We start from the raw sequence: 22695 nt of genomic DNA, 5'->3' as shown, positions 1-22695 counted from the left end.
GGGGTCACACCTGTTGGTGCTCAGAGGTTACTCCTGGCTCTGAGCTCAGGGGTTATTTTTGGCAGTGCCTGGGACCATATGGGATGCAGGGATCAAACCTGGGTCAACTGCATGCAAGACAAACACCCTACCTGCTGTGCTATCACTCTGGCCACTGTAACTGCTGTTTAAATATAAGGAAAAGAAAATTGAAACAAAACGTGCAAGGGGCTCGAGTGATAGCATAGAGGGTAGGGAGTCTGCCTTGCATGCGAAAGACATGGATTTGAACCCTGGCATCCCATATGGTCTCCCAAGCCTGCCAGGAGTGATTTCTGAGCCCAGAGCCAGGAGCAACCCTGAGCAACCCCTGGAGTGCCCAAACTCCCCCCCCCAAAAAAAAAGAAAAGTGAAAGAGGGGTTCTGAGGCATAGTCAGTGATGGAGAGCACCCTGCCTTCCTTGCAAGTGTTAGGCTGAGAATCCTCTGCCTGGGCCACAGTCCTGACAACCCCACTCTCTGTGATCCCTGGCACAAGTGATTTCTAGCTGCACCAGCTGAAGGGAATGCCCCTGGTGAGCACTATTATAAAGACATGCTAGCACCTCAGGTAGAAAGGAAGACTGGCAACAAATACTTGTGTAAGTATCATGCTGATCCCTAACCAGCTCTATAACCAAAATGTGTGTGAGCACTAGAACAAGAGAAGCAGAACTCTCAGTGAGCATGTGGGCAAGCAATGCAGCTAAAAGAGTGTAGCCCCCAGGAGCACTGTGGCTGAGAGTAAAAAGCACCACAACCTGGTGTGGCACCTCAGTGAGCACCACAGCTAACACTGTATGGCCCAGTGCCCTGTGCCCCAGCCCACATCCTCAAAATGGCAATGACATCAGCAGAGGGAAGGGAATGGGAAAGAAAAAGAAATACAAATGGAGGCTAGAACCTGGGTATAGTGGGAGGCGGGCTTTTGTCTTGCAGGAGGATGACTTGGATTTGATCTCTGGCATTCCATATGGTCGCTTGAGCTGGACCAGGAGTTATTCCTGAGCACCGCTGTGTGTGGCCCCCAAACAAACAAGTATCAAATGGTAAATAAAGGTAACCAATCACAGATATTAGGGGAGGAACCAGAACTTACCCTAATTCTTGTTTTTGTTTTTGTTTTGTGGTTTTTGGGTCACACCCGGCAGTGCTCAGGGGTTATTCCTGGCTCCAGGCTCAGAAATTGCTCCTGGCAGGCACGGGAGACCATATGGGACGCCGGGATTCAACTGATGACCTTCTGCATGAAAGGCAAATGCCTTACCTCCATGCTATCTCTCCGGCCCCATCCTAATTCTTAATGCCTGTCCTGCCTGGAGCTGATTCTTGTTGGGGTGTATTGGAAATGTGGGAGTTTAGGGGTTGGATTGTTTTCCTAATAGTGGTAGCCTCAAGCCCTCCGGGAAGGGCAGAACTAGGGACCTGACTGTGGAGCCTAAATTGACTTTATCAGGATGGAGCACTAGGAATGGTTTCATCTCCTAGCCCGAGTGAAGAGTGCTGGACTGAATTAAGATCACCAAGTTTGCTCTTTCAAGGGTCAGAATATGTGAAAATATAGTAACAAGCTATTTACTGCGTGACTGTTGTGAGGCAGGAGGTAAATTCCCTGTTAGTATAATTCTGTTAGACAATCCTTGGCTGTGTCTACCTGTAGTTTATGCCTGTTAGACGAGTTCCTGCTAACCCAATCTTTTAACCATGGTGCCATCTAGTGGAATAAAAGCTGTACTGCACCTTCCTTGCAAAACAGGCTTTTTTTTTTTCTTCTTACCTGAGAAAAAATGCCACCTCTGCCAATTAGGAGTCCCATGTGCTTACAGTCCTCGTGGATTTGATTTACTTCTTCACGGGGAAGAGGTTGACGGTTCACCTGTCAATATATTTTTATAAGATTTATTTTGGTGTCTGAATTGTCTAACACATGATTTACAAGATAGCAAGTCACCCCAAATAATCAACATGCTCTTCCCTTTCTCAGTCTCTCTCCCTGTGATTGAACAAAATTAGAATAAATGATCTGTGTGTGTATATATGTGAAAGAGAGAGAGAGAAAGAGAGAGAGAGGGAGGGAGGGAGAGAGAGGGGGGGAGAGAGTAAAGAGAGACAGAGAAAGAGTATTAAAGTGATCTGTTTCTATTTAGATTCACTCCAAATTCCAAAGACAAAGTGGAATTGAATGTAGAGAACCACTGAAAGGCTCAGCTAACTCCAGAACTGGTTCTTAAACAGCTAAACTAGGAGTCGACTTCTGCTCAGGGCTTCATTTGCTTTTGTTTCGCTTCAGCTCATTTCAAAGTCCAAGCAATGGCTCAGGGCTTGCTCAATGACACAAATAATTCAGTTTTCCTTGGCCCACCATGGTTGTGCTGGGCAGTTGGGTAGGGCTCATTTGTCATCAACTTTTAATTAGTGAAATTTGTCCTTTTCTCCCCCAAGAAAGACTAAAACCTCCAAGGGTAGGAAAGGTAAATGCTTTGGGAATCAAGAGGCCAATTCCAAACAAGAGGCCTCTGGATTAGTCCCCACATGAGGATCTGGGGATGGCTGGGCAGCTTGCATGAGTGGGGCTGGAGAGATAGTACAGTGTGTAGGGTGCTTGCCTTGCTCATGGCCTACTGACAGGGGTTTGATCCTCAGCACCACATATGGACTTGAACCTTGCCTTACTCCATGGAGTGATCCTGGAGTAAGTCTTGAGCACAGCTGATTGTGACACAAAAATATGAGAGAGAGAGAGAGAGAGAGAGAGAGAGAGAGAGAGAGAGAGAGAGAGAGAGAGAGAGAGAGAGAATTATGAATTCATGTGGCAATCTGTATTTGTAGCAATATAAGTGAATACTTTGAAAATACTTTGTATTCAAATATTTTTAAATTTTAAATTTACAATTTTTAAATTTTACTTTAAAATTTACAATTTTAAATTGTATTTAAATACTTTGTATAAAAGTAAATACTTTAAAATACTTTGTATTTGGGCCCGGAGAGATAGCACAGCGGGTTTGCCTTGCAAGCAGCCGATCCAGGACCAAAGGTGGTTGGTTCGAATCCCGGTGTCCCATATGGTCCCCCGTGTCTGCCGGGAGTTATTTCTGAGCAGATAGCCAGGAGTAAACCCTGAGCACAGCCGGGGGTGGCCCAAAAACCAAAAAAAAAAAAAAAAAAAAAGAAACTTTGTATTTACAAAACATACTGCATCATGACCTGGGCTGAGGGAGCTGCCCTTGAAGACAGATGCACAGTGCGCACTCCAGCCTGGCTCTCAGGGGTCACCTTAGTCTCTTCTTCCTGCTTTCCCTCCACAGGCCCCAGGCTTTTACCCACTCCCCCCTCGCTACAGAGGCATGTCTTTTGTTGGTCATCAAGTTTAACATTGAGGAAGTCATATTCAAATTTTCATTTGACAAAGTTTGGGCTATCTCTCCGGGCCCAAATACAAAGTTGTGAAGGAAACTTGTAGATCTTTTCAAGGACCACCCACAAGTCTTCACACCAACCTGTTTGTGCCTTAGGTTCTCATTATTAAAGGAGCAAAATCCTGGAATAAATTTGGGCTCAGATATGAGAACCAGAAAGAAGCCAAAATATGGGGGCCAGAGTGATAGCATAACAGTAGGGCGTTTGCCTTGCACGTGGCCCACACAGGACTGACCCAGGTTCAAAGCCCAACAATCCATATAGTTCCCAGAGCCTGCCAGGAGCAATTTCTAGCAAAGAGCCAGGACTAACTCCTGAGCACCTTCGCCAGGTATGCCATTCCCTCCAAAACAAACAACCACAACAAAAGCTAAATATGGTTGGCAGGACCAGAGAAGTCAGAGCATAGAATCTTCTAGAAAGGTTGAGTAGGGGGTATAAAAGGAGTTGGATTAATGGGGCTTTCTTTGGCTGATGTCAGGACTGTGGAGGTGGAGTTTGTTTGGCCTCACCCAAATTTTGGCCTGGGTTAGTTCCTCCCTGTCCTGTGCCTATTTTCTCATCCCCTGGATTCCAGGGCTGTGACTAAACAAACATCTTGTATTCATTCCACAGAGGGAAGCAGTGCTGGGAATGTCACGATGGTCACAGGACAGCCTGCTCCACTCTGCATTCAAGTCTGTGGTCCAAATGTGGAGACCAAGTAGTCTCTGTTAGTCACTAACTTCTTAAGGTTGGATGCAGCTTTCTATTTCTCTTTTTTCTTTATTTATATTTTGCCTCTTTGGGGGTAAGTCTGCATTTGAAAATTTACAAGTAACCCATAGCTATTGGAAAAACTCTGAAAACAGAGGCATAATGTAAAAGGAACAGTTTCTTCTCCCTCATTCCCACTTCTAGAGAAAGAAGCCTCTTGTTGATAATTTGGGTAAACCAAATTATTTACTTAATAAAGTATGCCTATATGCATATTTTTAAAAGGAAGTCATACTGGGGCCAGAGTGATGGCACAATGGGAAGGGAGTTTGCCTTGTAGCTGGCCAACCCAGGTTCTGAAAAGGGAAATCAGCCACCCCCCCACCAACCTTGGTGGGTGCCCCGCCCTTTAGGGAAGTTGTCACTGCTTTGGCCCCACCCTTAAGGAAGTCGTCACTGCCTCGGCCCCACCTCTACCCCTACCTCACGAATCATTGGTGTTATCGTAGCGGAAGTCCAGCCCTCAAGGACTCTTCTTCCCCTCCCACTTCCCATCCTATATAAGGGGGTGACGAGGGAACCACGAGGTCTTTGGTCCCCTTTCTATTGGTGGGGGGGGGCTGATTTCCCTTTTCAGTTCAAACCCTGGCATCCCATATGGTCCCCAAAGCCTGCCAGGAGCTATTTTTTGTTTGTTTGTTTGTTTGTTTTTGGGCCACACCCGGTGATGTTGAGGGGTTACTCCTGGCTATGCGCTTAGAAATTGCTCCTGGCTTGGGGGACCATACGGGACACTGGGGGTGCCAGGGGACTGACCAGGTTTGTTCTGGATCGGACATGTGCAAGACAAATGCCTTACCACTGTGCTATCACTTTGGCTCCACCAGGAGCAATTTCTGACCACAGAGTCAGGAGTAAGCCTTGAGTGCTGCAGGGTATGGCCTAAAAACAACAAAATGAAAACAAAAGGCAGTCATACTATTGTTGTCTTTTTGCAACTTATCTTTTGTTGAATTAAATAATTGACGATGCGGCTGGATGGCGGTGGATGGCGATGGATTTCCTCTGCCATCCCAGGCCACGTGGCTCCGCAACCCCCATCCAGCGGCAGGTTTCAGGCCCAGGTGAATGGCGGGTATAGAACTCACTCACAGGCAGGCATCAGGAAGTATTAGCTTTATTCATGCCCTATCTACCACATGTGTGTGGCCTACATTATAACCTTTCAAGCATTCAGCCATTCTTAGCTCTGCATCTTAACTCCTTTCAGTCATTTTCCCTTTGGGCTCCATGCTGGTCAAAGACCAGAACACAGAGACCCAAAAGCCAGCGAGCGCAGCAGGGCCGAAAGCCCCGAATTTCCTAGCTCCAAAGTTTATCTACCTTTTCCAAGACCCCTCCCAGGAATGGGCGGGGTCTTGCAGGTAAGGTTACACCTAATATTCAGTTCCCAAGACCCCTCCCAGAAATGGGTGGGTCTCAGGTAGCTACACCTAGATCCAGGGTCTCAGATAGGTACACTACAATCTTTAACATTTAAATAGTCTTTTTGGACATAGTTTAGGCCAGTACATGGTCCTCTTTCAGTTCTCTGGTTCAGAGCTTGGGCCAGAGAGATAGTAGAGAGGCTAAAAAGTTAGCTTTGCTTGCCAATAATCCTGCATTGCCAGGAGTGATCCGTGAGCACAGAGCAAAGAGTAAGCTCAGAGCACAGCTTTTTGGGGGCCATACCCAGCATTGTTTAGAAGCTACTCCTGACTGCTCAGAGATCACACCTGGAAGTTTTCAGAAGATTATATAGAGTGCAGGTGATTGAATCTGGGTTGGCCAGCCATTTGAGGAAAAGTGCCTAACTCTATATTATCTCTCTGATCTCGATTTCTCTGCATGTATGTATACATACTTATACACACACACACACACACACACACACACACACACATATATATATATATATATATATATATTTTTTTTTTTCTACATTGCTCAGAGTTACTCCTGGCTCTGCATTCAAGAATCACTTCCAGAGGAGTGGAGCAATAGCACAGATATAAGGCATTTTTGCTTTGCATGCAGCCAACACAGGATGAACCATGGTTTGAATTCTGGCATCCCATATAGTCCCCTAAGCCTGCCAGGAGAGACTTCTTAGCACAGAACCAGGAGTAGCCCATGAGCATCACCAGGTGTGACCCCAAAACAAAATAAAACAAAACAAAACAAAAAAACAGAAAAAAAGAATCACTCATGGGGACCAGAGTGGTAGCACAGCAGGTATGATGTTTGCCTTGCATGTAGCTAACTCAGGTTTGATCTCTGGCATCCCATATGATCCTCTGAGCATGCCAGGAGTGAACCCAGAGCCAGGAGTAACCCTTGAGTGCCATTGGGTGTGGCCCAAACACAAAACCAACCAACCAACCAAAAAAAAGAATCACGCCTGGTGTAATGCTAGTGATTAAACTCAGTTTGACCATGTGCAAGGCAAACACCCTACTTGCTGTACCTTTTCTCCAGTTCTATTTCTGCATGTCTTAAAGAAATATTTTTATCTGTGGAAATGCTAGGTCAAGATGTATTTAGTTATGGGGCTGGAGAAATAGTACAGTACAGTGGGAAGAGCATTTGCTTTACATGAGGCTGTCCTGGGTTTGATTCCTAGCATCCTATCTCTTCCCACCAAGAGTAACTCCAGAGTGCAGGCCAGAAATAACCTCTGAACACTGTTGTGTGTGACTCAAAAAAACAAACAAAAAAATTCAATTAAATGTGAATAGATACAGAAAAACTAGTGTTATTGCATCTTTAATAAAAGTATACCTGGGGATTCAATCTTAGGTTATCCTGTCTGTAACTAAGTTCTAGTTAAGTTCTAGCTTAGTAATAACTAAGTTCTAGCTGAGGCATAACTAAGTTCTAAGTTGTCACAGTTATGTAACCAAATCCCATAGTGCTCAGGGCAACCAGCTTCTCTTCAGATAGTTCCCTTTCTTCCACATAGTTTACATCAAAACATTTGCCTTGTCGGCCAAGAATAATACCACTTTTCTCTCTCTCTCTCCCCTTTCTAGAACCTGCTAGTGCTTTATTACTCAGAGTTGCTCACTTCTCATCTCTAAGGGTCTTTGCAAGCCTGGTGGAGCTGCAAGCTCTCTTCCTGAGAAGGAAGGAAGGAAGGGAGGGTGGGAAGGAGGGAGGAAAGAAGTGAGTGAGGGAGGGAGGAAGGGAGGAAGTAAAAGAAAAAGGAAGGAAGAAAGAAAGGAAGAAAGGAAGAAAAGGAAGGAAGGAGAAAGGAGGGAAGGGAGGGAGGAAGGAAGAGAAAGAGGAAGGGGAAGGAAAGAGCTTTTACCCCCATTTGTTCTCTAAACCCCAACAGTCCCAGTTCCCTGCAGAAACAACAGCAGTTCAGCACTCACCTTGTCCTTCACCATTTCTACACCCAACATGAGGCCTTTTCCTCTGACATCTCCGATAATTTCAAATTCCTTCCGCAACTCTGCAAACTGTAGTAACATATAGGTGCCCACGTCTTGACTATTTTCCTGTAGCTTCTCTTCTTGGATCACCTGTTGAGAGATGCCCAGTGACACCACAATAAGGAAGGAAGATCCAGCTAGCCATTCTAGTCTATGTTCTCCCCTGAACATACACCTTGCTTGCTTGTCTGTTTCTTTGCTTATTTCCACTCTGGAGAAACCCATTTTCTCCCTTTCTCTTCCTTCACATCTTTCTAATTAAGTTTCAATAAAAACTATCTTGCTTCACCATTTCACCTCCTCCTAAAATCCTTTTATTTGCGGATAAAGGAGACGGATCTACAATGCCTGTGCAGAGGTTAGGACTGACCTCAGCAAGTCCCCAAGCACTGGTGGCCAAGGCGGGTGGGTGGGGTAGAGAGGTGGAAACACTTTTTTTCATCAACCTCCCTTGCTTCCTAATTTACAGAGCCTCCAGCAACAGTGAGAACACAAGAAACAGAAAATAGGGCCGGGCGGTGGCGCTGGAGGTAAGGTGCCTGCCTTGCCTGCGCTAGCCTAGGATGGACCGCGGTTCGATCCCCCGGCGTCCCATATGGTCCCCCAAGAAGCCAGGAGCAACTTCTGAGCGCATAGCCAGGAGTAACCCCTGAGCGTCACAGGGTGTGGCCCAAAAACCAAAAAAAAAAAAAAAAAAAAAAAAGAAACAGAAAATAGTTCCCTCTGTGATAGTAAATGCATTGAATTAAAGGAGGGCGTTGCTGCTAAGGACACAGAGCACGTGTCCTCTGGCTCTCATGGTGTTGCTGGTCCCACAGCTATTTGGGCAGTGAACAAGGATGAACTGCCCCAGATTAAAAAAAAGTTCCCAAATTGCTTGAAAAACACGGACTGGAACATGTACTTGCAGGGGTCTCAAACTCAATTTACCTGCGGGCCGCAGGAGGCAAAGTCGGGGTGATCCTTGAGCGCATAGTCAGTAGTAAGCCTTGAACATTGGGGGGTGTGACCCAAACAACTAAAACAAAACAAAACAAAACAAAACAAAACAAATTCCTCAAGGGCAGGGCCACAAAATGTTGTACGGAGGGCCGTTTGTGGCCCGTGGGCCGCGAGTTTGAGACCCCTGACAGTCTCCCCGAAGACCCCTCAGCAGACCAACAGAACCCAAAGGCCACTTAGGGTGGAGTCAAAGGAGCTGTACATGCTGGAGGCCCCAAGTTTTTGATCCCGTATCCATATTCATTCCCCAAGAACAGAGCAGGGCTGAACAACTAACTGTCAGGCCTGGCTCTGCTAGCATTATTAGGATAGCCCTTGGGGTCCAGAGCACAGATAGGGAGTCTGAACCTTACTCTCAAACAAACATAAAAACATCCAGGTAGAGGGAATTTATCCAGAACCTCTTCATTCTCTCTTTTGCTTTTGTTTTTGAACCATACTTGGCATTGCTCAGGAGTTATTCCCAATGATGCTCAGAAGTTCATGCATTTACAGGCACTAACTCTGACTCTCCTGCTTTCAGGGCATGTGTTTAAATCTGTTGAGATATTTCCTTGGCTCAAATCTCTTAATCATTTGATTTGGGGGGGAGGCATTGTTGAGGCACAGCTGGCAGTGTTCAGGGGTTATTCCTGGGTCTGCATTTAGAAATTACGCCTGGTAGATTCGGGAGACCAAATGGATGCCAGGTATAGAACCTGGTTGGCCTCAAGCAAAGCAAATGCCTTATACGCTGAGCTATTGTTCCGGCCCCTCAAACCTCTTCATTTAAAAAGTTGATTTTAAAATGATAGCTTAAATAATGTGGCTACAATAGTGCTTTTATAGTATTGATGTATTCAGTTACTGAACCAACCACTGCTAAATTTCTCATGATCCCTGGCACTAGATGTCTTCTGAGTACCATTGGCATGAACCAGGAGGTCCCCCACACTGCTAGATCTGAGCACTGCACATCAAGCTTCTCAGATAGGCTGAGTACTCTGAGGGGGTGTTTCTTCTCTGACTTCTTGTCCCCCGAGCACTGCTTAGGAGCTCTGCCAAGAAGACTTTTTGTTTCATTGTTGAATAAATCATGAGCTTAAAAATATCAGTAACCATAAAAGTGAATATAGTAGAATGACCCTCACTGTGCTATGCCTCATTCACCAGATGTCTGTCCCCTACAGACAATCACTATGACTAATTTCTTCAAAGTTTTTCCAGAGCACTCTACTTATTTAAACAGAGGCTTAAGTTGGTTATGCATCAATGACGCACTTATTTAAGCTGAGATATTAGCAAAGGCATTAGAGCATCTTTTCCAGGGCCTATAGAGATTGTACAGGGGTTAAGGTACATGTGCTGTATATGGTCAACCAGGGTTCTTTCCTAGTACCACAAGTTCCCCTGAGCATCACCTGGAATAGTCCTGGAGGTGGATGGATCAAGAATCCCCAGCACCCCAAGCCAAAGCAGCACACATCCTCACATTGACTCTCACATTGAATCACCAGCCCAGCTGGGTGAAGGCTGCAGAAATGTGTGCTTGAGCCTAGTGAACATCAATTGGGAGCACCTCTCCCCACCCCCAAATTAACAACCTTTATTACAGGTTAAATAAATGTATTGGTTGGTACTGAATGATAATCCATAATAGCTAAATGACCTAATTAGAATGAAAAAGAATGAAGTTTCTCTTTATTCTTTAATTTCTGGTAGAATAACACAAGGATAAAAAAAGAATATGAGACAACGTGAGATAGAATTAAACTGAAATCAAGATTTGCTATTGGAAGCTGCCTGGAAATATCAGATCCCAAAAGGGTTCTGTTCTCTTTTGACAACACTTTATTCAAGTCCCCAAACTGATGAAGATGGTTCGTCAGAATACTAATTGGAGATGTCACTTAAATTCATGAACTAACAGTTAACAGTCCATGACCATCAAGTCATGCAGTAGAGTTCCGCGGGGGTCTGTGGGTTTGAAGTGAATCATCTTGGGAGCCAGACTGCTCACATAACTGCTGGAACATACCTTAAGCACTGCTGAGCCAACAGCACAGGCCAGGGGATTTCCTCCAAAGGTGTTGAAGTGAAGAAGGCGTCTGGCCAAAGACTTGGCTATCTCTAGCAGAGGAAAAATGGTGGGTAAAAATCATCATATTATTGGGTCAGTGATATGGCTCAGGGGTAGGAAAAATACCTTCAGGTGAGGCACTGGGTTGGATCCTATGTACCACTCACAAACAAGTACACACCTATTCATCATCTTCCATCCATTCATCGAAATTACATCTCGTTTATTATAACAATGTATTGTTTAACTACTGTTTCATTATAGTGATGAGAAAAATTAATTCCTGCCTTTTCTGTTGGGCCACTTTCTGTGTTGAGTTTATGTGTCCTTTGTTTAAATTTTTTCCTGCTATCCAAATCTGTACCCAAAATAGATACCTATTGACCATATCTGGGTGAATGCTTGTGTGGGTGCATGTGTCCTGTGACAGATAACAGGTTGTTCAGGCTTGGTGCCCTTCTTTCACCAGGTTAATGGTGATCCTGACTTGGAACAAATTGGAAATGAATAAATGAATGGATAAATGGAATGATAAATACAAATGATGGATGTTAAAGGCATTTGGTTCTTTTCTGTTTTAGCTTTTGGGTCACACCTAGCAATGATCAGGGTGTAATCCTGGCTTTGTGAACAGGAATCATTCTTAGACTGACTTGGGGGACTGTATCAAGTGTCAGGGATTGAACCTGGTCCATGCTATGTAAATATCTTATCTATTGTACTAGTTCTAGTCCCTTTTGGTTCTTTAATGTGAAGGTTTTTTGTGAACAGAAATAGAAATTTAACTTCTGTTCCTATGAATTGGCCTTTGTTTTGGCCTAATTGGTTTTACACTACCTTGCTGGGCTCAGTTTCTTTAAATGTTCAAAAGTGTTAAGTGAGGCCTTAACTGTTGTGGCTTTCATGTTGTATGTGACACCATATCCAATTTGTTCTTCACCTGACAGTGAATGTCATGGACAGAATCATGTCCCCACCACAGTCAGCCTTACACATAATGTGAAAGGAAATGAGAACATTATGGAGCTAAGGATACATGAAGTCCTACATGTCTTAGGGAGCCTCCTTTATTTAATAGGATGATGTCCTTGGTCAGAAGAGATATGAGACTTGTTCTGTCTTGAAGGACAGGCAAGAACAAAACAAGAAGGCAATATCTGTGAAAGTGTGTTCACCAAATACCAACTCTGCTGGCACCTTGATTTTCAACTTCCTACCTCAGAACTGATGAGAAAATCAATGCCTGCCATTTGTCAGCCAGGCAGTGGTGTCTTGCTATGATACTTTTAACTAATTAATGAAGTGGGTAAGAAAAATTATATCTTATTTATTTGAAAATAATCTTAATGGGACTGGAGTAATATAACAGTGGGGAGAGCATTTGCCATGCATGTGGCTTACCCGGGTTTAATCCCATATGACCCCCTGAACCGGCCAGGAGTGATTCCTGAGTACAGAGCCAGGAGAATCCCCTAAGCACTACTGAGTGTGGCTCAAAAACAAAAACCAAAATCTTTAATGTGTTGTGTGAACCTTATACTTGTTTTATAGGAATTTACATGAAACCTTGATGAACTGAGTCTCCTTTTGTGGGAATAAGGTTTTACTTCTTAGTATGTATGTACATATATGTATTTTATATATGTAATCTACTCATAATCACATAATATGTATAACATACATAATGCTTTAGTATTATAAATATGTATACATACATCTCACATCAAAGATTTAGTAACAATCAGATTACTTTCTGGGCCAGTCTGTTTATTCAATTTGTTAAATTTTCCTGTACATCCACATTTTTTTCTGAAGTAGCCTTATTATTTGGTGGAAAAATAAATTTATTAAAATATTTTCAACAATAAGTGTTCATAAAAATGATTGCCTATGAATATTCATTGAAAGGGAAAATACAGTTCATTAAAATGTTCTTTTCCTAGAATATTCGTGCTAAGTGAGATCATACTGTTTGTGTCTGTTTTGTTTATGAGACCTCAGCAGAGAAAACCATGACATAGAACCTTGAGTTGGAGCTGATTAGAGTGGCAAGACATACTAAGTGTCTCCTTTAAGACTACAATCCCTCTGGAATGTCAGAATTAGTTTTAGCCTGGCTAACACTCTCTGGTATTTTGTTTTTGTGACACTTTTTCATCTATCTTGACTGCGTGGTAGAAACCACATCACTGTGGGGACAGGAGAATTTGTTTTCCCACAGCAAAAGCAGCACGGTTTGCTCTCTCCCATCTGTCACACATCTGGCAGACAGTTTCTCACTTTCACTGGTTGGAAAATGATTGTGCCATTTTCATCACTGCTTCAAATTCACGCATACTCCATGATGTGTGCCTTATGCTGTTGCCAATGTAGGAAGTCAGAAGAAAACATAAACTTCTGGAAGGACCTACCTGGAGTTGTGACAACTGCTGCCATGGGGAAGCCATTTCCAATCCCCTTAGCCATGGTGACAATGTCTGGGAGGACACCGTGGGTTTGGAAACCCCAGAAGTGAGAGCCCAACCTTCCAAATCCTGTCTGCACCTAAGGGAACAAATTCAAAAACACTGGAAACCAGTCAAGATATGACACAGTGGGCTGGGGAAGCGACTCAATTGGGCTAGAGCATAACTTTAAAATGGAGGTTCTGTCTTCAGCTCTGCACATCATACATTACTGGGTGTGAACCTAGCATGGAAGTGGGATTAGCCTCAGAGCACCACTGTGTGTGCCCCTTGAAAATAAAATATAGTTTTTAAATTCTGGTTTTTCTTTTCACCTTCAGTCTCCTCCATCTTCTTTCCTTCCTTAACACCATGCTTGTACTGCTGTGGTCAACTTCATGCATATCAGCTTTGAAACACAGTTTCAACTAATTCCATCAAAAAATGGGGAGAAGAAATGGACAGACACTTTGACAAAGAAGAAATACAAATGGCCAAAAGACACATGAAAAAATGCTCCACATCACTAATCATCAGGGAGTTGCAAATCAAAACAACTATGAGGTACCACCTCACACCACAGAGAATGGCACACATCACAAAGAATGAGAATAAACAGTGTTGGCGGGGATGTGGAGAGAAAGGAACTCTTATCCACTGCTAGTGGGAATGCCGTCTAGTTCAACCTTTATGGAAAGCGATATGGAGATTCCTCCAAAAACTGGAAATCGAGCTCCCATACGATCCAGCTATCCCACTCCTAGGAATATACCCTAGGAACACAAAAATACAATACAAAAACCCCTTCCTTACACCTATATTCATTGCAGCACTATTTACCATAGCAAGACTCCGGCAACAATCAAGATACCCTTCAACAGACGAATGGCTAAAGAAACTGTAGTACATATACACAATGGAATATTATGCAGCTGTCAGGAGAGATGAAGTCATGAAATTTTCCTATACATGGATGTACACGGAATCTATTATGCTGAGTAAAATAAGTCAGAGAGAGAGAAAAAATGCAGAATGGTCTCACTCATCTATGGGTTTTAAGAAAAATGAAAGACATTCTTGCAATAATAATTTTCAGACACAAAAGAGAAAAGAGCTGGAAGTTACAGCTCACCTCAGGAAGTTCATCACAAAGAGTGATGAGTTTAGTTAGAGAAATAACTATAATTTGAACTGTCCTATTAATGAGAATGTATGAAGGATATAGAAAGCCTGTCTAGAGTACAGGCAGGGGTAGGGTGGGGAGGAGGGAGATTTGAGACATGGGTGATGGGAATGTTGCACTGGTGATGGGTGGTGTTCTTTACATGACTGAAACCCAAACACAATCATGTATGTAATCAAGGTGTTTAAATAAAATATAAAAAAATGTTTCAACTAACTTGGTGCATTTGTGAGTTTTTTTTCTTTTTTTCTTTCTCTTTTTTCTTCATTTCCTTTCTTCCTTCATTTCCTTCCTTCCTTCCTTTCTTTTTTCTTTCTTCCTTCCTTTCTTTCTTTCTTTCTTTCTTTCTTTCTTTCTTTCTTTCTTTCTTTCTTTCTTTCTTTCTTTCTTTCTTTCTTTCTTTCTTTCTTTCTTTCTTTCTTTCTTTCTTTCTTTCTTTCTTTCTTTCTTTCTTTCTTTCTTTCTTTCTTTCTTTCTTTCTTTCTTTCTTCCTTCCTTCCTTCCTTCCTTCCTCTTTCTCTCTCTCTCTCTTTCTTTCTTTCTTTCTTTCTTTCTTTCTTTCTTTCTTTCTTTCTTTCTTTCTTTCTTTCTTTCTTTCTTTCTTTCTTTCTTTCTTTCTTTCTTTCTTTCTTTCTTTCTTTCTTTCTCTTTCTCTTCATTCTTCCTTTCTCTTCCTTCTTCCTTTCTCTTCTTTCTTTACTTCTTTCCTTTCTTAGTTTCTTTTTCTTTCTTTCTTTCTCTTTCCACAGCCATGTCTGTGGTTCTCAGAGTTTACTCCTGGCTCTGTGCTCAGAAATTAATTCTAGCAGGCTCAGGGGACTATATGGGATATTGAACCTGAGCCAACCCTGTGCAAGGGAAACACCCTACCTGCTATGCTATTGCTCTAGTTCCATCTGACTAATTTTTTTTAAACACTTTGAACCTCTGTTAATTTATCTCTTAGGTAGAAATACTGACTGCAATTCATCATAGGGCTGACATAGGTCATATGAAAAGGATTGATTTGGGGCCGGGAAGGTGGCGCTAGAGGTAAGGTGTCCTCCTTGCAAGCGCTAGCGTAGGATGGACCGCGGTTCGATCCCCCGGCGTCCCATATGGTCCTCCCAAGCCAGGAGCGATTTCTTTTTTTTTTTTTTTTTTTTTTTTTTTTATTTAAACACCTTGATTACATACATGATTGTGTTTGGGTTTCAGTCATAAAAGGAACACCACCCATCACCAGTGCAACATTCCCATCACCCAAGTCCCAAATCACCCTCCTCCCCACCCAACCCCCGCCTGTACCCTAAACAGGCTCTACATTTCCCTCATACATTCTCAATATTAGGACAGTTCAAAATGTAGTTATTTCTCTAACTAAACTCATCACTCTTTGTGGTGAGCTTCCTGAGGTGAGCTGGAACTTCCAGCTCTTTTCTCTTTTGTGTCTGAAAATTATTATTACAAGGGTGTCTTTCATTTTTCTTAAAACCCATAGATGAGTGAGACCATTCTGCGTTTTTCTCTCTCTCTCTGACTTATTTCACTCAGCATAATAGATTCCATGTACATCCATGTATAGGAAAATTTCATGACTTCATCTCTCCTGACAGCTGCGTAATATTCCATTGTGTATATGTACCACAGTTTCTTTAGCCATTCATCTGTTGAAGGGCATCTTGGTTGTTTCCAGAGTCTTGCTATGGTAAATAGAGCTGCAATGAATATAGGTGTAAGGAAGGGGTTTTTGTATTGTATTTTTGTGTTCCTAGGGTATATTCCTAGGAGTGGTATAGCTGGATCGTATGGGAGCTCGATTTCCAGTTTTTGGAGGAATCTCCATATCGCTTTCCATAAAGGTTGAACTAGACAGCATTCCCACCAGCAGTGGATAAGAGTTCCTTTCTCTCCACATCCCCGCCAACACTGTTTATTCTCATTCTTTGTGATGTGTGCCATTCTCTGGGGTGTGAGGTGGTATCTCATCGTTGTTTTGATTTGCATCTCCCTGATGATTAGTGATGTGGAACATTTTTTCATGTGTCTTTTGGCCATGCGTATTTCTTCTTTGTCAAAGTGTCTGTTCATTTCTTCTCCCCATTTTTTGATGGGGTTAGATGTTTTTTTCTTGTAAAGTTCTGTCAGTGCCTTGTATATTTTGGAGATTAGCCCCTTATCTGATGGGTATTGGGTGAATAGTTTCTCCCACTCAGTGGGTGGCTCTTGTATCCTGGGCACTATTTCCTTTGAGGTGCAGAAGCTTCTCAGCTTAATATATTCCCATCTGTTAATCTCTGCTTTCACTTGCTTGGAGAGTGCAGTTTCCTCCTTGAAGATGCCTGTAATGTCCTGTAGTGTTTTGCCTATGTGCTGTTCTATATATCTTATGGTTTTGGGGCTGATATCGAGGTCTTTAATCCATTTGGATTTTACCTTTGTACATGATGTTAGCTGGGGGTCTAAGTTTAATTTTTTGCAAGTGGCTATCCAATTGTGCCAACACCACTTGTTGAAGAGGCTTTCCCTGCTCCATTTAGGATTTCCTGCTCCTTTATCAAAAATTAGATGGTTGTATCTCTGGGGAACATTTTCTGAGTATTCAAGCCTATTCCACTGATCTGAGGACCTATCCTTATTCCAATACCATGCTGTTTTGATAACTGTTGCTTTGTAGTACAGTTTAAAGTTGGGAAAAGTAATTCCTCCCATATTCTTTTTCCCAATGATTGCTTTAGCTATTCGAGGGTGTTTATTGTTCCAAATGAATTTCAAAAGTGTCTGATCCACTTCTTTGAAGAATGTCATGGGTATCTTTAGAGGGATGGCATTAAATCTGTATAATGCCTTGGGGAGTATTGACATTTTGATGATGTTAATCCTGCCAATCCATGAGCAGGGTATGTGTTTCCATTTCCGTGTGTCCTCTCTTATTTCTTGGAGCAGAGTTTTATAGTTTTCTTTGTATAGGTCCTTCACATATTTAGTCAAGTTGATTCCAAGATATTTGAGTTTGTGTGGTACTATTGTGAATGGGGTTGTTTTCTTAATGTCCATTTCTTCTTTATTACTGTTGGTGTATAGAAAGGCCATTGATTTTTGTGTGTTAATTTTGTAGCCTGCCACCTTGCTATATGAGTCTATTGTTTCTAGAAGCTTTTTGATAGAGTCTTTAGGGTTTTCTAAGTAGAGTATCATGTCATCTGCAAACAGTGAGAGCTTGACTTCTTCCTTTCCTATCTGGATTCCCTTGATATCCTTTTCTTGCCTAATCGCTATAGCAAGTACTTCCAGTGCTATGTTGAATAGGAGTGGTGAGAGAGGACAGCCTTGTCTTGTGCCAGAATTTAGAGGGAAGGCTTTCAGTTTTTCTCCATTGAGGATAATATTTGCCACTGGCTTGTGGTAGATGGCCTTCACTATATTGAGAAAGGTTCCCTCCATTCCCATCTTGCTGAGAGTTTTGATCAAGAATGGGTGTTGGACCTTATCAAATGCTTTCTCTGCATCTATTGATATGATCATGTGGTTTTTATTTTTCTTGTTATTGATGTTGTGTATTATGTTGATAGATTTACGGATGTTAAACCAGCCTTGCATTCCTGGGATGAAACCTACTTGATCGTAGTGGATGATCTTCTTAACGAGGCATTGAATCCTATTTGCCAGGATTTTGTTGAGGATCTTTGCATCTGCATTCATCAGTGATATTGGTCTGTAATTTTCTTTTTTGGTAGCGTCTCTGTCTGGTTTAGGTATCAAGGTGATGTTGGCTTCATAAAAGCTATTTGGAAGTGTTTCTGTTTGTTCAATTTCATGAAAGAGTCTTGCCAAGATTGGCAGTAGTTCCTCTTGGAAAGTTTGATAGAATTCATTAGTGAATCCATCTGGACCTGGGCTTTTGTTTTTCGGCAGACATTTGATTACTGTTTTAATTTCATCAATGGTGATGGGGGTGTTTAGATATGCTACATCCTCTTCCTTCAACCGTGGAAGATTATAAGAGTCCAAGAATTTATCCATTTCTTCCAGGTTCTCATTTTTAGTGGCGTAGAGTTTTTCAAAGTAGTTTCTGATTACCCTTTGAATCTCTGTCATATCAGTAGTGATCTCTCCTTTTTCATTCCTGATACGAGTTATCAAGTTTCTCTCTCTCTCTTTCTTTGTTAGGTTTGCCAGTGGTCTATCAATCTTGTTTATTTTTTCAAAGAACCAACTTCTGCTTTCGTTGATCTTTCGGATTGTTTTTTGAGTTTCCACTTCGTTGATTTCTGCTCTCAGCTTTGTTATTTCCTTCTGTCTTCCTGTTCTTGGGTCCTTTTGTTGAGCATTTTCTAGTTCTATTAGCTGTGTCATTAAGCTACTCAGGTAAGCTCCTTCTTCCTTCCTGATGTGTGCTTGCAAAGCTATAAATTTTCCTCTCAGTACTGCTTTTGCTGTGTCCCATAAGTTCTGAGAGTTTGTGTCTTTATTGTCATTTGTTTCCAGGAACCTTTTTATTTCCTCCTTGATTTCATCTCGGACCCACTGGTTATTGAGCATGAGGCTGTTTAACTTCCAGGTGTTAAAGTGTTTCTTCTGAGTCCCTTTGGAGTTCACAAATAATTTCAGAGCCTTGTGGTCAGCGAAGGTAGTCTGCAAAATTTCTATCCTCTTGATCTTATGGAGGTATGTTTTATGTGCCAGCATGTAGTCTATCCTGGAGAATGTCCCATGTACATTGGAGAAGAATGTGTATCCAGGTTTCTGGGGATGGAGTGTCCTATATATATCCACTAGGCCTCTTTCTTCCATTTCTCTCCTCAGGTCTAGTATATTCTTGTTGGGTTTCAGTCTGGTTGACCTGTCCAGTGTTGACAAAGCCGTGTTTAGGTCCCCCACAATTATTGTGTTGTTGTTGATATTATTTTTCAGATTTGTCAGCAGTTGTATTAAATATTTTGCTGGCCCCTCATTCGGTGCATATATGTTTAGGAGAGTGAATTCTTCCTGCTCTACGTACCCCTTGATTAATATAAAATGTCCGTCTTTGTCCCTTACAACCTTCCTGAGTATAAAGTTTGCATTATCTGATATTAGTATGGCCACTCCAGCTTTTTTATGGGTGTTGTTTGCTTGGATAACTTTTCTCCAGCCTTTTATTTTGAGTCTATGTTTGTTCTGACTATTCAGGTGCGTTTCTTGTAGGCAGCAGAAGGTTGGATTGAGTTTTTTGATCCATTTAGCCACTCTGTGTCTCTTAACTGGTGCATTTAGTCCATTGACGTTGAGAGAAAGAATTGTCCTGGGATTTAACGCCATCTTTATTTCAAAATTTGGTGTGTCTTTTGGGTAGTCTTGTCTTAGATTAGGTCTTTCAGTTTTTCTCTTAAGACTGGTTTTGTGTCTGTGAAGTTTCTGAGCTGTTTTTTGTCTGTGAAACCATGTATTCTTCCATCAAACCGGAAAGTGAGTTTTGCTGGGTATAGTATTCTGGGTGAAGCATTCATTTCATTCAGTCTTGTCACAATATCCCACCACTGCTTTCTGGCATTGAGCGTTTCTGGTGACAGGTCTGCTGTAAATCTCAGGGAAGCTTGCTTGAACATGATTTCCCCTTTTGATCTTGCTGTTTTCAGAATTCTGTCTCTATCTGTGGGATTTGTCATTGTGACTAGGATGTGTCTTGGGGTGGTTTTTCTGGGGTCTCTTTTGGTTGGTACTCTTCGGGCATGCAGGATTTGATCACATATATTCTTTAGCTCTGGAAGTTTCTCTTTAATGATGTTCTTGAACATTGATTCTTCCTGGAAATTTTCTTCCTGGGTCTCTGGGACTCCAATGATTCTTAAGTTGTTTCTGTTGATCTTATCATAGACTTCTATTTTCGTCTGTTCCCATTCTTTGACTAATTTTTCCATTGTCTGCTCATTTGCTTTAAGTTTTTTGTCCAATCTCTCCTGCTGTATGGAATTGTTATGTATCTCATCTTCCACAGCACCAAGTCTATTCTCAGCTTCTGATACCCTGTCCCAGAGCTTATCCATTTTGTCATTCACTTCGTTTACTGAGTTTTTCAGGCCTGTTAGTTGACATGTTATTTCAGTTTGGAGTTTTGTCATTTCTGCCTTCATATTTTCTTGGTTCTTATTAGTGTTCTGTTCAACTCGATCCATGGTTTCTTGGAGTCTGTTGAGCACCTTCCATATTGCTAGTCTAAAGTCCTTATCTGAGAGGTTGATTAGTTGTTCAGTCATTATCTGGTCCTCAGAATTGTCATCTTCATTCTCTATGTCTGATGCTGGCCTGCGCTGTTTCCCCATTGTCACATTTGTATTGTGGGTTTTTCTACGTGTTGTAGTGGTATTCATTGTCTATATGATGTAGGCAGCACACTCCTCTGGCTCCTCCCTTTCTGGATGGGCTGACTTGCCTCTAAGGGAGGGGAGTCCTCCGTGGATGAAGCCTCACACTGGGTCAAATCTTAGGCCCGAGCATGTAACAGAGAAGACAGTCCAGAGAGAAATGTTTGCTTCTGTGATATAGCGCCGTTCTTAGTGTGATTTTTCCTTCTTGTTGCAATGGAGTTCTTTCCTTAGAAAGAGTGCACGGCCGCGTAGCGAAGCGGAGCGGCCGTGCTCCTCTGAGCCTCTTTTTGCCCCACTCGCAAGAGTTTCACGCAAGAGGACAGTAGACAGACATAGACAGGTCACACTCACAGTCTTTCACAGCTGAGCCCCACTGGGCCGGTGTACTTTCGCGGATTTTCCCCGCCTGGTGTCACACACAGGGAGCCAGCTTTTGCAAAGGATAGCCGGTTTTTATGCTCTGAAGTCCCTCCCTGAAAATGGCGTCTGGGCGAGCGAGGTTTCTGGAGGCTCTTTTTGCCCCACTCGCAAGAGTTTCACGCAAGAGGACAGTAGACAGACATAGACAGGTCACACTCACAGTCTTTCACAGCTGAGCCCCACTGGGCCGGTATACTTTCGCGGATTTTCCCCGCCTGGTGTCACACACAGGGAGCCAGCTTTTGCAAAGGATAGCCGGCTTTTATGCTCTGAAGTCCCTCCCTGAAAATGGCGTCTGGGCGAGCGAGGTTTCTGGAGGCTCTTTTTGCCCCACTCGCAAGAGTTTCACGCAAGAGGACAGTAGACAGACATAGACAGGTCACACTCACAGTCTTTCACAGCTGAGCCCCACTGGGCCGGTGTACTTTCGCGGATTTTCCCCGCCTGGTGTCACACACAGGGAGCCAGCTTTTGCCGCCAGGAGCGATTTCTGAGCGCATAGCCAGAAGTAACTCCTGAGCGTTAAATGGGTGTGGCCCAAAAACAAAAAAGAAAAAAAAAAAAAAGAAAAGGATTGATTTGCAGTCTTTTCAAAAGGATGACTTATGCATAAAACAGAGGAGAGAAGGGAGAAGAAGCTGTTTGCCAATGTCTGGAGAAGGAGTTACAGCCAGGCAGGGGAGGTTGAGAGTTAGTTTTAACTGATCATCCTCTTCCTTAAGGTCTTCCTCCTGAGAGTGTCATCATGTGAGGACTCAACTGAACTAGTTAATCAGGCTGGCTAATCTAGAAAGGACAATGATTTGGATTGAGAGTTGACAGTAGGGTTTTTTAGAAGGGAGATGCAAACTTACTTTATAGAAGATTTGATATCTGCTACTTTTTCTACTAACTCCTCTTGCCCAACTTCACATCACTTTGGCCTAAAATGATTTTCCTGAGCCACAGGTGAGTTTACATTCAAGGTAGTAGGACTAGCTATCACTGGAATCCCTCAGCCTGATTTGTCATCACTAGTGTACCCGTCTTGTGGCATAAGACAGTATCTTATTCCTCTCTGAGTCTACCATGCAGAGCCAAATGCCAAATGAAACACTTAGCAAATATTTGGGTGAAGTGGCAGGTAAACCTAACTGAAAACACACAAATATTTTCATATGATTTCTGACAGATTCTTTCAATGAAAACTTTATTTTCCTTGTTTATATTTTTTATTTTTATTTTAATAATATATTTTTTAAGTTTCATGATTACACTCATGTTTATAATTGAGTTTCAGTTATAAAAAACAAACATCCCTCTTCAGCAGTGCAATCTTGTCTCTTGTTTTGTCTTTATCTTTCTCCAAACACCTTTGCAAACCACAAGCTCAAGTTTTAGGTGTAGACCCTGAAAGCTAGTTTACACACACACACACACACACACACACAGATTCTCTCTCTCTCTCTCTCTCTCTCTCTCTCTCTCTCTCTGTCTGTCTGTCTGTCTGTCTCTCTCTCTCTGTCTCTGTTCTGTTCTGTCTGTCTGTCTGTCTGTCTGTCTCTCTCTCATACAGACACAAACACACACACACACTTGTAAGAATAAATTTCCTTCTAATTTTCCTGTTCTCTTCAGGCCCTGCTGCAATTTCAGATTTCAGGAGTCAGAT

At 42.4% G+C, this 22695-nt stretch overlaps 1 protein-coding gene across 1 annotated transcript in view; it reads right to left on the bottom strand.

Moving 5' to 3' along the window:
- AGXT2 (alanine--glyoxylate aminotransferase 2) overlaps window positions 1-22695 on the bottom strand; it is a 93911-nt gene that overhangs the window by 6882 nt on the left and 64334 nt on the right. Inside the window, exons 10-13 of the mRNA XM_049767689.1 lie at window positions 13083-13215; window positions 10630-10721; window positions 7551-7700; window positions 1796-1894 (exon numbers count right to left, since the gene is read on the bottom strand). Of these exons, the coding sequence (XP_049623646.1) occupies window positions 1796-1894; window positions 7551-7700; window positions 10630-10721; window positions 13083-13215 (474 nt within the window). The remainder of the gene's footprint in view (window positions 1-1795; window positions 1895-7550; window positions 7701-10629; window positions 10722-13082; window positions 13216-22695) is intronic.

This window comes from Suncus etruscus, chromosome 2 (genome assembly GCF_024139225.1).
Source record: "Suncus etruscus isolate mSunEtr1 chromosome 2, mSunEtr1.pri.cur, whole genome shotgun sequence".
Lineage (NCBI taxonomy): Eukaryota > Metazoa > Chordata > Mammalia > Eulipotyphla > Soricidae > Suncus > Suncus etruscus.
This window is presented reverse-complemented; position numbering and strand designations above follow the sequence as displayed.